Raw genomic sequence first — 14,617 nt, 5'->3', positions numbered from 1 at the left:
AGGAAACCAAATGTAATTAAAAACTGTACAAGAACAATGGGAATAGCAGCATGGAAGCCATCTCCATGGATGACACGTAATGATTCTGACTGCTTGTGACCCATGTAGTGGACAGATCTGGTGATGTTTGCTTGTGGGTCAAGTCTTGCATCTTTTCTTTGATGAACAGTTTCTCATACTTCCTTCAAGTTCTTGCCACTTCTATTAGAGCAGGAACATGGAGAGGGGGTGACAGGTGCAAAGCTAACAGGTACTTTATAGAGAAAAGTCATCTTCATACTTGGAAGGATATTCTTTCTTCCCAGGCTTTCTGCATAGACATTGAGTTTGGCATAAATGGGACCTCCACAAACTGTTTAAATTTAAGGAAATGGTAGCAGAACAATTGAATGAGGCCTGATTGCATGATTCTGAAAAACCAGATGTTACCAGCAAACATACCCACAATCACTGCCTGAGAAGTTACCAGTAGAAATATATTGAACTTAAGATCTTGACATCCTTGGCATTGCTTTTAAGAGAAGAGGAAGGACAATTTTGAGTAGGGCCATGATACTGGAAGGCAGGACCTGTGCAGAGAACAGCATGAAGTCATCAGGCTCATAGATGCAGGGTTAGAAGACAGACTCAGAAAAAGGGAGACAGGGATGGCTAAAGTCAAATGTATCTTCCCCATCCAGGCAAAAGGTAATCCAGGCTCTAACATCATCCCAGGTTGTTGTGTTAATTCCTCACTCATCTTGTTGAGCTGATGCATATTTTCAGCTAAAGATGTTACAATGTAATAAATTGTTGAAAAAATAGGGAAAAGAATAGTGGGTGAATTTATCAGGTGGAATAGGAATAAAAACAATATGTGATTTGTTAAAATTTAACTTTTTACATTAATTAAAATGGAAAGAGTTTCCATGGAATCAACAAAAAGATTTTCTTTATTTAAAAAGGCTGATTGATTGAAATTTAACTTTTAAATTAGGCATATTATGTCATGGAAAAAAAAAAGATTTGTGTGAAGAATCTAAACACCTATTTTTGGTCTTTGTTTCTTTGTCATAGAGAGAACATTTGAGTCTTGATATTTTCCCCAACAAGTACTTACTGGATAATGGTAGAAAGTACATGGAGATACTTTTAACTAGGGCCAAAAAAAAGGTAATTTTAAAAATTTTATAATTTGACAAATAAAAATTATATGTATTTATTTTGTAGACTTCAAGTATTCTTACCAGATAAAAAAAGCAATGTAAGTATGTAAATTAATACATAGCTTGATTTAGCCATTTCCATAACAATAACATTTTAACTGAGAAGTTTTAATATTTGCCCTCCACACCTCTTCTCTGAGTTTTGCTGGAGTTTCGGTGTTATTCACATTTGAAATTCCCATTTTCTATTCATATGTGACTATTTTACAGGGCCAGATGATACACTGATTCATAAAGGTGTTGAAGGGGACGATTTTTTAGCAGAATATTCCTATGGCACTTTTATTTTCTTTGTGTGCTGGGGATTGAACTCAGGGCTTCCCTCCTGCTGAGTATGACCTCTGCCACTGAGCCACGCCCAGAGTCCCATACCTTTGTCATTCTATCACATGGTGTTGATTTGTGATGCCACAGTAATAACTCTACATTCACCATGATTCAAAGATATAGGCAAAGAGAAATATTCCCTCCCAGTGCTCATGTCTCAGAGGTATATTGTTCTCCAGTATCATGTTCTGAGAAGGCAGTGTGGATTGTTTTTGAGGACACAAGAGACATCTCACAACATGAGGGGAGGTATGCTTTGAGGTTTGTTGAGCATGAGGATGATATGACCCAAAAAATGAAAATCAGGATTTTATTGTTTATTAAAGGAGTTTAAGATGAGTAGTTAACATGGGAAAAAAAAAAAAAAACACCCAGGGTTGGATGAACACTAAGGAAGAAATACAAAGTAGACTTGTTTATGCATTTTCCCAGTATGGGTTTAGTTGCCATACTGCAGATAATCCTTTAACCTGCCAACTGTATTCTTCTTTGTTGCTACCTATTTTACCTGTGGTCCTCATGTGCCAGTCTCTCTTTGGCATTCTGGTGCCAAATCATATCCTCATGGAGACACTCCACTTGTGATTCAAAGTGGATCTATAAAGTGTATGGCGACCCAGCGTGTCTTCCTGGATGATGTGGGATTTGAAGTACTTGACTAAAAATGGATGGTCTATATAAATGCAATAAAATTTGTTTATGTTTCTTGATAAATATCTCTTGTGATTTGTGAATTTTCCTACAGATTAACTTTTTTTAATGGGAACATATAATCGGACATGGGGGAGTGAATTTATTCTCCTTGGACTGACCAGTGATTGGGACACTCAAGTCTCCCTCTTTGTCCTCTTCTTGGCCATGTACCTGCTGACAGTGCTGGGGAACTTCCTCATTGTTCTTCTGATCAGACTGGACAGCCGGCTGCACACGCCCATGTATTTCTTTCTCACCAACCTCTCCCTCGTGGACGTGTCTTATGCCACCAGCATCGTCCCTCAGCTGCTGGTGCATTTCCTGGCAGAACACAAAGGGATCCCATTCCTGAGCTGTGCTGCACAGTTGTTTTTCTCCCTGGGCTTGGGTGGGATAGAGTTTGTTCTCCTGGCAGTGATGGCCTATGACCGCTATGTGGCAGTGTGTGACCCCCTGCGCTACTCAGTCATCATGCATGGAGGCCTGTGCACTCGGTTGGCCATCACATCCTGGCTCAGTGGCTCCATCAACTCACTCATGCAGACCACCATCACTTTCCAGCTGCCCATGTGCACAAACAAGTACATTGATCACATATCCTGTGAACTCCTGGCTGTGGTCAGGCTGGCCTGTGTGGACACCTCCTCCAATGAAGTAGCCATCATGGTTTCTAGCATCATCCTTCTGATGACGCCCTTCCTCCTGGTGCTCCTGTCCTACGTCCACATCATCTCCACCATCCTGAAGATCCAGTCCACAGAGGGAAGGAGGAAAACCTTCCACACCTGTGTCTCTCACCTCACTGTGGTCGCCCTCTGCTATGGCATGGCCATTTTCACCTATATCCAGCCCCACTCCAGCCCCTCTGTCCTTCAGGAGAAGCTGATCTCTCTCTTCTATGCCGTTTTGACTCCGATGCTGAACCCTATGATTTACAGTCTACGGAATAAAGATGTGAAGAGCGCCTGGCAGAAATTATTAGGACAGTTTTCAGGGATAATGTCAAAACTGGCAACATGATAACTCATGGAAATCACTAGAAAGGAGAGCTGTGCCTCAGTGCTCCCCACCCCACTCATATAACAGGCTTCAGCTGCATTGCCGTGGCATCCAGGAAGCAGATGTCGTAACAAGTGCTGGTGTGTTATGTAGGCGGCTGTTCTGTAAGTGTGTTGGGTGTGGGATGTGGGAGTATTTTATGTCACAGCAGTGTGTTCAGTGGAGTTAAGCACTGCTGATATTGAACTCACCTCCTGTTCTCAATCTCCATTCCCAAGGCCTGAGATAAGACACACTTTTTTGATTCATCATATTGTTTCTAATTGTGACCCTTATTCATGGATCTTCCCTTGGACCCCTTGTTCTTAGCAGACACATTTTGGCAAAGGTTTAGGTGTTTCCAGTGGAAACAAAATGCATTTTCACATTTGAAGTCTCACCTAAAACAATGGGTGGTATTGTAGCATGTGTAGTAACTGCATAAATCAACCCTCTGCTGTCAAGGCTGATGGAAGGGTCTTCGTGCAGCAGCACCCACTGATTGTGGATGCAATGCCATTCTCCAAGTGCTGCAGGTAATGATGGATCAAGTGAAGAAAGATCAAGTGAAGGTCATGTTTACCCCAGAAGGGATATAACTAAAAGTTGTTTTCACCCAAGACCATTAATATCCAAGGGAAATTTTAGTTTCAGGCCATAATTGACAGTTTTCAAGCAGTTTGAGAATGATTTCATTGCATGTAAATGGGTATCTTTAAAAATGTTAAAATTATCTGATCTCTGGAAAATCCATTGACTTTACTCTGAATCTTTAAGAACAAAATAAAAACATGACGTTTGAGAAAATGTATAAAATGTCATAAGCATAGTTTATCTAAGCAAGGGAATCATCTTCAGGCAGATCCCATGAGAGATAAGAAGATCCTTTTAATGTGGATTTTGGGAAATTCCAGGTTAGTTAGCTGTGAGAATTGTATCATCAATTCTCTCCCACTCACTCTCCCACATATAACAGGCTCTTGTTAGCCTTTATAAACATAGTGATCTGGGTTTTAGAGTGGATCCCGTCTTTCATGAAAAAAACCACAAATGCAAAAGAAAGTCAAAGAAATAAGTGAAAGGGGAAAAGAAAATGGAAATAAAAAAGTTAAAGCATAGGAAAGTAGCTGGTCTTCTTACTTCCTTGGAGCCTAAGTATTTTCTTCTCTGTGACACTTCTTTAAGTCAGTTAACTAGAGGTACTTACTTACATTTGTCAACCCGTTGTCTGAGAAACTAGGAGTTCCAACAGATTTGCAGACTCAGATAATCTGAAGCTCATCTGACATTTGAATTTTGCTTTCATAGTAAATGCAATCCTTACTTCAATGCTTTGAAGATAGGCAGGCATCACCAAAGATGGCATGCTTATTAAGTTTCTATCAGTGTTAAAACAAGCAATATCAGGGGATATCTACTATGTGCCGGTGCCCATGAGTGATCTTGAACACATTGGTCTATATTGCACATTCCTAACAGGAGCATATTCTCACATAGTAGGGATGGCATATGACTAAGCAATTGTAGCAAATGTTTAAATGACAGTATGCCCATTGGGAATGATTGCAGAAGGCTTTCTATCAAAGGACCCTCAAGTTGAGACCAGAACTGTGAGAATCAGTCATTCAGATGACAAGACACCTGAATGGGGAAAGTCTGGTACAAAGCTGTAGGGATGGGGCAAGCATGCTAATTCAAAGGTGTCGTCAAGTCAATCGCTACACCAGGAGAGCAGGGAAGTAGGGAGGACAGGGCAGGTGTGTAGACATGGACAGATCCTTGTCCTGTAAAGTATCTGTAGTAGTGCATTGCAGTTATGCATGATAGTGGGATTTGTTTTGACACAATCATACATGCATGGAATATGATTGGCTCCATCTCAGTTCCCACTGCTTCCTGTTTCCCTCCATTTCTCTCCTGCCTAGGTCCCTTTTTTATTCTACTCAGCTTCCTCTATTTATTCATTGTTATTTTTTATGTTGGTGTTTTAGACGCATTCAGAGGTGAAATTCACCGCGGTACATTTAAATATCTACATTTAATTTTATTCTGCAATTTCTCCCTTTGTCCTTCTTTCTTCCTTCCCAATCAATCCTCTTCTGCCACTTCACTGAACTCGCTTCTGTTTTCACGGAGTCCTCTCTTCTTTTTTTCTTCCTTGTTTTCCTAATATGAGGGAAAACATTTGATCCTTGACTTTCTGAGTCTGGCTTTTTTCACTTGACATGATGTTCTCCAGTTCCATACATTTATCAGAAAATGTCATGATTTCATTCTTCTTTACAGCTGAATAAAACTCCATTCTGTATATATACCACATTTTCTTTATCCATTTATCTGTCGATGATATCTGTAAAACCAGGGCTGATTCCACAACTTGAATATTGTGAATTATGCTGCTATAAACATTAACTATAGTATGAAGATTTTAGTTCCTTTGGAAAATACTAAGAATTAGAGTAGCTGGGTCATATGGTGGTTACATTCCCAGTCTTTCAAGTAGTCTTTATACTGCTTTCCAAGCTGGTTATAATAATTTCCAGTCCAACCTACAAAGTGTGAGTGGACTTTCCCCCAATATCTTCACCAGCATTTATTATTACTTTAATTCATGATGACTGCCATTCTAACTAAATAGAGTGAGATGAAATCTCAATGTAGATTTGCATTTTCCTGATTGCTAGAGATGATAAACATTTTCCATCTATTTGTTGGCCATTTGTATTTCTTCTTTTGAGAACTATCTGTTTAGTTCTTTTGTCCATTTATTGATGGATTTTTGTTTTGTTTTATGGGTATCATGTTTCTTGAGTTCTTTATATATTCTGGATTCTAATCCCCTGTTGTAGGAGTAGCTGGTAAACATTTTCTCCTACTCTGTAGCTCTCTGTTCAGGCTCTTGTTTCCTTTGCTGTGCATAATCTTTTTAATTTGATTCCATTTCACCTACTTGTGGTTTTATTTTATTGGTTTAATTTGGGTAGATCATATGTGTCTAGATATTTACTAGGTTCTAGTAATCTTGTTAAGGAAGTCAGTACTTGTCAATATGTCAGAGTGTTGACCATATGTTTTCTTTGAGCTATTGCAAAATTATGATCTAATTCCTAGGTCCATAATCCACATTGAGTAACTTTTCTGCAGGGTGAAAGACAGGGATTTACTTTCGCTCTTCTATATAGGGCTACCCAGTTATCACAGCACCATTTGTTAAAAAGGTTCTTTTCTCCAATGCATGTTTTAGGCACCTTTGTCAAATATCAGATGACTATATCATATGTGGGCTTGTCTTTTATTCTATTCCATGGATCTTCATGTATGTTCAATGCCAATATCATGTTGTTTTTGTTACCATAGCTCTGTAGTATAATTTGATCAGGTATTATGATGCCTCCAGCATCATATTTCTTGTTTATCTTGCTTTGGCTATTAGGATGGTATTTTATTGTTCAGTGAAAAATGTCATCTGTATTTTGATGGGGATTGCCTTGAATCTGTATACAGTAATTTACAGATTGGTAATATGGCCATTTTTTACAATATTCTTTCTTTCTAACATCATGGGAGGTCTTTTCATCCTCTAAGGTCGTCTTCCATTTTTTTTCTTCAGTGTTTTATAGATTTCATTGTAGGGGTTTTTAACTTTCTTATTTAGATTTTTTTCCCAAGTTTGTTTTTTTAAAGATATTATGAACAGAATAGTTTTCTTGATTTCTTTCTCAGTAGATTTATTATTGGATTATAGAAAAACTATTGATTTTTGCATGCTTATCTTGTATTTTGCTACTTTTTAAAATTTATCAGCTCTAGTAGTCCTCTGGTGGATATTTTTGGTTCTTCTCTGTATAGAATTACATCATCAGCGAACAAATAATTGGACTTCTTCTTTCCTTTGATTTTCTTCTCTTGCCTGATTGCTGACAAGAGTTTCAAGAACTATATTGAATAGGAGTGGTGTGATTTGACATTGTTGTCTTATTCCAGATTTTATAAAAATTTTTTTTGTTTTTTTCCATACAGCATGAAGTTGATTTTGAGTTTGTCAGTTTATAAGCTTTAAAATTTTGAGGTAATTTTCTTCTATCTCTTTTCTTCACAATTTTAAAATGAATGGATGATGGATTTTGTCTAATCTTTTTGTGCAACTATTGAGATGATCATGTGATTCATGTCCATAATTTATGTGATGAATTGCATTTATTTTTTTGCCTCTGTTGAACAAACTTTGCATCAATGAGATATACCAACTTATTCATGGTATACAATCTTCTTAATGTATTTTAGATTAAAGTTTGCTATATATTTTAATTAAGGATTTTTGAGTCTATGTGCATCAGTTATTAGTCTGTAGTTTTATTTCCTTGTTGTGTCTTCATTTGGTTGCTTTCAGGATGATACTGGATTTATAGGATGAATTTGGGGATATCCACTCTCTTTTTATTTTATAGAATAATTTCAGGAAGATTGGCATAATTTGTTCTTTAAAGGTATGGTAGAACTCATTTGAGGATGCATCTGGTCCTGGGAAATGTTGCTGCTGTTGGAAAGCTTTTAATTCCTGATTATATTTTATTACTTGATATTGGTCTTTTTAGGTTTTCTACATTCTCTTGGTTCAATTTGTGTAGGTCATATGTGTCTAGATATTTGTCTATATCTTCTAAATTTTCTAATTTATTGGAGCATCAGTTTTCAATATGCTTCCTAAAGATCATTTGTGTTGGTATCTCATTTTCATCTCTAATTTTGTTGAATTTGATCTCTCTCATTCTTTTCAATAGTTTATCTAGTCTTGTTTATCTTTTCAAAGAACCAACTGTTGCATTGATCTTATGTATTGTTTTTTTATTTTCGATTTCATTAATTTTGGCTCTGAACTTAATTATTTTCAGTCTCTCTGCTAATTTTGGAATTAACTTGTTCTTACATTTAAGGTGTAACATCAGATTTTTTATTTGGAATCTTTCTGTTGTTTTTGTAAAGTGAATACTCGACTCTTCACACTTTCATCTTACAACTGCCTTCATACAATAATAAAGATCTTGATGTTCCTTATCTGTTTTCATTTGTTTCTAAGAATTTTTTTATTTCTCCCCCAATTTCTTTTATGACAAATTCCTTGTTCAAAAGTGTAACTTTTCAACTCCATATGATAAAATGTTCTCTGGTTTTTATCTTGTAATTGATTGCTAATTGTATTCTATTATGATCTAATTGGATGAAAAAATTTTGGGGGTAGCGTTTGTTTTACGTATGTAGGTGCACCAATGTTTGGGGCACAAATATTTACATTCTTCATATTTTCTTGTTGGACATTTCCCTTAACCATTTTGAACTGATCTTATTTGTTTCTTCTGATTGATTTTGGACTAAAGTTCTACTTTGTCAAATATGAAAGTAGCTAATCCTGCTTATTTACAGGCTCAATTTGCATGGTGTATCTTTTTTCATCTTTTTACTTTCAACTTATGGGTGTTTTTATCTATAAGGTGAGTGTCTTGTAAACACCCTGTGGTTGGGTTTTGTTATTTAATCCACTCTGCCAATCTATACCTTTTGATTGGAAAGTTTAGATCATTTATATTCAGTGTTATTTGGAGAGATGATTTTTTATTTCCTGCCATTTTGATTTATTTCTAGAGCACAATTGAGACTTGATTCTCCTTTACTTGACTATTCTAGTAGAATTCATTAATTCAGTCATCCTCATGTTTTTCATTTCTTCTGTGTGTAAAATTTCATTAATTACTTTTTGTAGCCCTGCCTTAGCAGTCATAAAATCTTTTAGTTTCTACTTATTTTGGAACATTTGATTTTATCTTTACTTCTAAAAGATGGCAATCGAGGTTGACACCATTATCTTCCAGGGCTTGGTGTACAGGATTCCAAGTTCTTCTGGATTTTAGACTCTGGGCTGAGAAGTAATTTGAATATCTAATTGGCTTACCTCTAAATGTGACATGTTGTTCTTATCTTGCAACTTTAAAAATTATGTGCTTATTCTGTATATTAGGCATTTTAATTATAATGAGCCTTAGGATCTGTTTTGATCTTGTCCATTTGCAGTTCTAATGCATTTTGTGCTTTGTTTTCTATCTCGCTTTTAAAGTGTAGAAAAATTTTTAAAATTACTTTATTGAGAAGGACATTAAAGTTTTGTATCTCAGTGCCTTCTTCTCTATCAATGTTTCTCATATTTGTTCTCTTAATGTTATCCCAGGTTTCTTGAATATTCTGTTCATTGTCTTTGACATCTTTTCTTTATTGTCAACTTTATTTTCAAGATTATATTGCTCTGGGCCAGGCTCTATGGGAAATGACCAAACAGACTCCATTTTACCCTGGACTCCATATCATGTAAGAAATGCTTCTCCCATGGGAAAGCCCCACCTCTGTACCCATTAATAGTTACCTAGCATAACATATTTGGCAACACAAAATAGCAATTCTTATACAATGTAAAATCGTCCTCTTGGGTCTCCATTTTTTCTTGGGTAATGTACCTTGTCAGAGATTGATTGTCTAGACAGTAGTAACCATTCTCCAACTTGTACTCAGCTAGGGTCATTTTGACCCACTTCCCTTCTGCTTGCTTGCTGCCATGCCAACCTGGAAAGTCCCCTGGGAAATACCAATGTACTCATTGCGTTGTCTCACTAACTGCCCAATTCAGCTTCTGTACCTGCTTGCTTGCAGCTATGTGGTTTTTGCCTTTAAATATCCTAAAATGCTCAGGCTCAGAGCTGTTCTTTGCAGAGAGAGTTATGGGTCCTGTGGGGGGCAGTCACCAGCCGGCTGGCTAAATAAAGACTCTGCAATTTGGACAAAACTGGGACTTGGTGTGTTTTCTGAGTGACCTGCCCCACAACAATATACTTGTCTTTGAAGCCTGAACAGCTGTCTTCTATGTGGTCTAATGTACCGACGATGCTTTCAACTGAAATTTTCATTTGATTTAGAGTCTTTTATTTCCAGGATTTCTGTTTGGTTCTTTTTCAGAATCTCTATTTCTTTGTTGATATGTCTGATATGTCTTCCCTATGTGTATTTCAGAGTATGTGTAGTGTGGTGACTTATGGTAAAGATACTGTAGCTGGGTTGAAGTGGTCCTGGGTGACCTATGGTCCTGGGTGACCTGGGTGATTTAGGACTGCTGGCCTTCTGGAGTGCACAGGTCAAAAGTTAGTGGGCTTCTGTCTTAGTACACTGGGCAGTGGCTGAAGTCTGTTGGATGCTTCTCGGTAAGCTTCACTGTGTGTTGTACTGCATTGCATATGTACAGGGTTTTCTGCAGGCTGCTTGAGTTACCCTAAGAAACACCTTCTGGGGTCTGTGCATCTGAATGAGAACGGAATTATCTGGCATCTGGGACTTACACTGTGAGCCATCTGAGAAGTATTGGAGCACAGGAACCACTTCTCTGGTTGCTAAGGTTCTCACAACAGCCAGTGCTTGTTAATCGGTTCAAGAGCCCAAATCTGCATGTTTGGAGGGTGATGCATCACCTGGCACTTTGTGTTGGATGCCAGGGTATAGGACGTAGGTATGTGACTGGGTCCTGTGCATGGGTGAATGACCACTCCCTTCTGCTTGGGCCTGTTCATAGTGTCCCTATCTAAGTGCTTCATGGCTATCTGTAATTGTCAGGCCTACGAGTACAGGCTGTCTGTGGAGAGTCTGGCAAAGAAACCACAATCCTCGTTGCAGCTGATATCTCAGGCTTTGCAGGGTTTTACGGGGTAGTGAGTCACTTGGCCTGTGTTCGCTGAGCTCCAGCAGAAACTGGGGAGTGGTTAGCACTCCCAAGGAGTGACACGCTCTGGGGTGAGCTACATTCCTCTCCCCTTGTCCATGGTGATGTGAATGGGTTTGGGGTAACTTTCAACTTGCAAGGATCCCTCTATACTTTTTTTTTTCTTAGATGGGTTATTGAGAAAACCAATTCCAGAGGCATTCCTTATGGTTTTATTTGTTCCTATCTGTCGATGAGGAGAAACTGTCTTGACTTGATTTCTTCTAGGGACACTACTTGTGAACTCTTCAAAATGGTGCCCCGCCTGGCACACCTTTCTGCAATTTGGGCTGAATTTTGTGATCATCTTCATGGTCTTTGCTGCTCCTGTCCCATTGTAACTTGGTCTACTTTGCTTTACGATTGTTGTTAAGGAGGTCAACTTTAGGGTGTTTCTGCTCCCTCTTTCTCTCTTAATTACCCTTTTCCCCCTGTCCCATCCTGGTTAGGCTCAAGGAATTCTTTCCTCATTTTTCTGCTCCAGGAACCAATTTATAAGCTTCTTCAAGCCCAAAACTGTCCAAAATTAATCTTTTGAGTGTTTACTCTATCACTCACTTCTCTAGTTGGCTGTTCTGTCACTACTTCTGGGCTGTGGAGGAGCCAAAGGATATTGCCTATATCTACTCCACCATTTTGAGTCAGTCCCACAAAGGGTTCTTGAAGAAACAAACTCAATTTCTGGATAGATATCAATGAGATGACCTTCTTGTGCTAAAGACAGAACATTTCCCATGTGGAGAACAGCAAGGATTTGGGGGGTTTGTGGGGGCTCATATAGAAATGAAACAGTCCAAAACTTGACTATGATGACTCTTTAGTCAGTTGGAAAGAGCTTTGATATGGGGGCAATTGAAGATTTTAGATCAACTATTTGTGAACTGGGTAAATAATTAGAATAAAGTATTGTACTAAAATATGGATTTCAGTCTGTTCTACAAAATGGATTGTTCAAAGAGTTCTCACATTTTGTTCCATCAGAAACCCTGGAAAGATTACTCAGAACACAGGTTGCTGGACTCTATCTACATAGTTTCTGTTTCAGTCTGGGTTGAATGAAACCTAGAACTCTTTGAAATACACTGAATTCTTTGGTCCTTAAGAACAAAATGCTAAAATAATAGAGGTAATTAGTATTTATAATGGGCAGGGAAGGACATATCTCAGAGATGTTTCAATGCAGGGGTTGAATGGTAGAGACTGAAGGAGAAGGAAGATTTCCCCAAGGTTTTGAGTAAAAATGACAGAAAAAACTGTAGGGCCCTTATTAAAAGCTTGAAACTTTTTTTTTCTTAATCTGAAGATGAGTGAAAAAAAAAATATAGTAAATGGATGAAGCTGGAAAATATCTTGCTAAGCAAAATAAGCTAATCCAAAAAAACTAAAGGCCGAATGTTTTCTCTGATACGAGGATGCTAATTCACAATAAGGGAGGGCAAGTAGGGAAAAATAGAAGTGCTTTGTATTAGGTAGAGGGGAGTGAAGGGAGGGAAGCGGGGATAGGGTAAGAAGGATAAGGAATGAATTGGACATTATTACTCTATGTACAAATATGATTAGACAACTGTGTGATTCTACAATATGCTTAACAAGAAGAATGAGAAGTTATACTCCATTTGTGTGTGACATGTCAAAATCAACATTCTATTGTCATGTATAACTAATTAGAACAAATAAAAATAAATAAAAATAAATTTAGATTTAAAAAAGTGGTAATGCAAGCATATGAATATTTCGACTCAGTCCTCACTATTACAGAATTCTTCCAGCTTACTCCAGGGAAAATATCCAACCAAGTCTTTCAATTCTCTAATAGTTTGAGAAGACTGAGAAAATCCTCTATTTTCCCTTTTTGTTATCTAGAATATTCTAGAAACCTCATCAAAGACACTGGGTTCTGTAATATCTGAAACCATAGGTAACATGACTGAATAAGTTAGTGGAGAAGTGATTGATGATACCTTGGTTGAGTACAGATGATGTGGCAGAGAATTAAGGAACATTAGGAAATAGATGAGTTGGCATGTGGGTGATGGAAAGCAAGAATGGGGAGATGGGTAGATGAGCACATGGATGAGTGAGTACTGGAGTGGTGGATGGACAGTTGGATACAGGAGAAGATATAAGTAATGGTGCTCTGACTGTGATTGAATTGAATTGAACAAATAAATGGAAAAATGATTCACATTTGACTGTGAGGGGCATAAAAATATGCCAGAAAATGGGAATGAGAATGTTCTTTTAAAATTGCATTGAGTCCCTTCATATATATTCAAACATTGAAAAGGTCTAAAGAGTTATCTGTTTTGCTTTTTTTTTTTTTTACAATTTGATGTTCCTTTATTTATTAAGTAACTTAGAAATGGGTGTTGATCTATGTATTGATCAAATGTGAATTAATGATCTTGATAGCACATTATTGTTATAGTGCTCACCACCCTTTTGTTAATACACTTCTCAAGATTCTAGGGGGTCAAAGAACTAATTCTTAAACATTTTTGTAAACCTAGTATCCTGCTTTGGTGGATACTTGATATCTATCAAAGGAATGATTCACTGGGAATAGAGCAGATGGGTTCAGACTTGAGCTCATCCCATTTTCCTCCTCCCTACCTTTTAAATCCTGGGGCTATGCACTAGCCACACCTGGTCACTGAAATTGGAAAACTGGAGAACCACTGACTTCATCTCAGAGTCTAATAAAGGCAGGTTATAAAGAGACTGAAATTCTACCAGGCATCTCACCCTACAGTTCCTTTTTGACGAGATGACCAAGGTGTCTTCAAACTCTGCCTTAACACCTGATTTCTGTCATGGACCAAGATTTCTAGCCCCACAAATCCCAGATCTCTTGGCTAAACTATTCAATTTATTATTTCAACATTCCCTCCAGAAAACCTCTCTATTCTGAAAAGCATTTGCTGTAATTTTGTTTCTTTTTTTGAATAACTCTTACTGAAAGAGTCCCAAAGAAATAGGAAGATAACCCCTTCCTTATCCCTGAGGTGTCTGGGGGAATGGGGTTTTACTGAAGTTCATGCCTAGGGTCACCAAAGAACTAGATATAAGTAGCAGAGGAGAGTGCCACAGCTCTCCCAGTTTTTCCTGAGCTAAGCAGTCCTATCTTCCCGAGACCTACCACAGTACAGTGGACAGCTTTCAGGGTGTGTGCTTACACTACCTCCCAACTCCTGGAACCCCAGATTCCCACATACCAAAAATCGATTTCATTTTAGCACAAACGAAAAACCCTACAAAAACCTCTGACATAGAAAAAAATCATGTGCAAGGTCATTTTTCATTAAAAAATAAGAAAACCACAAAAAGCAAAATAGAAAGTACCCACCCATTCGTAACTTAATTTTGCAGCGTGGACAACAATACAGGACTCGCTTTTACACTATTTTGAATGACTATCTTCTTTTTCTCCATTTTTTTGCCCTGTAGATACTAAGACTCTTTTTTTGTGCATTTAATTAGAAGTCTTCAAGCTTTCTACACGATGCCAATTTTGGAGCTTATATAGTAACATAAAATGTGTAGTAATTACACATCCCACTGC

At 37.7% G+C, this 14,617-nt stretch overlaps 1 protein-coding gene across 1 annotated transcript; it reads left to right on the top strand.

Annotated features, from left to right (window-relative positions):
- Positions 1-2,291: 2,291 nt before the first annotated feature.
- Positions 2,292-3,245, top strand: LOC114099206 (olfactory receptor-like protein OLF3). Its single transcript, XM_027943470.2, has one exon. It carries the CDS (start codon positions 2,292-2,294, stop codon positions 3,243-3,245), a length of 954 nt encoding a protein of 317 aa, XP_027799271.2.
- The last annotated feature ends 11,372 nt before the right edge of the window (positions 3,246-14,617 follow it).

This window comes from Marmota flaviventris, chromosome 1 (genome assembly GCF_047511675.1).
Source record: "Marmota flaviventris isolate mMarFla1 chromosome 1, mMarFla1.hap1, whole genome shotgun sequence".
NCBI lineage: Eukaryota > Metazoa > Chordata > Mammalia > Rodentia > Sciuridae > Marmota > Marmota flaviventris.
The sequence above is the reverse complement of the archived record's forward strand: the minus strand, read 5'-3'. Positions and strand labels throughout refer to the sequence as shown.

What these genes read in the sequence shown, in the direction of transcription:
- LOC114099206 (XM_027943470.2), top strand. Translation starts at nt 2,292, where the DNA reads ATGGGAACATATAATCGGACATGGGGGAGTGAATTTATTCTCCTTGGA.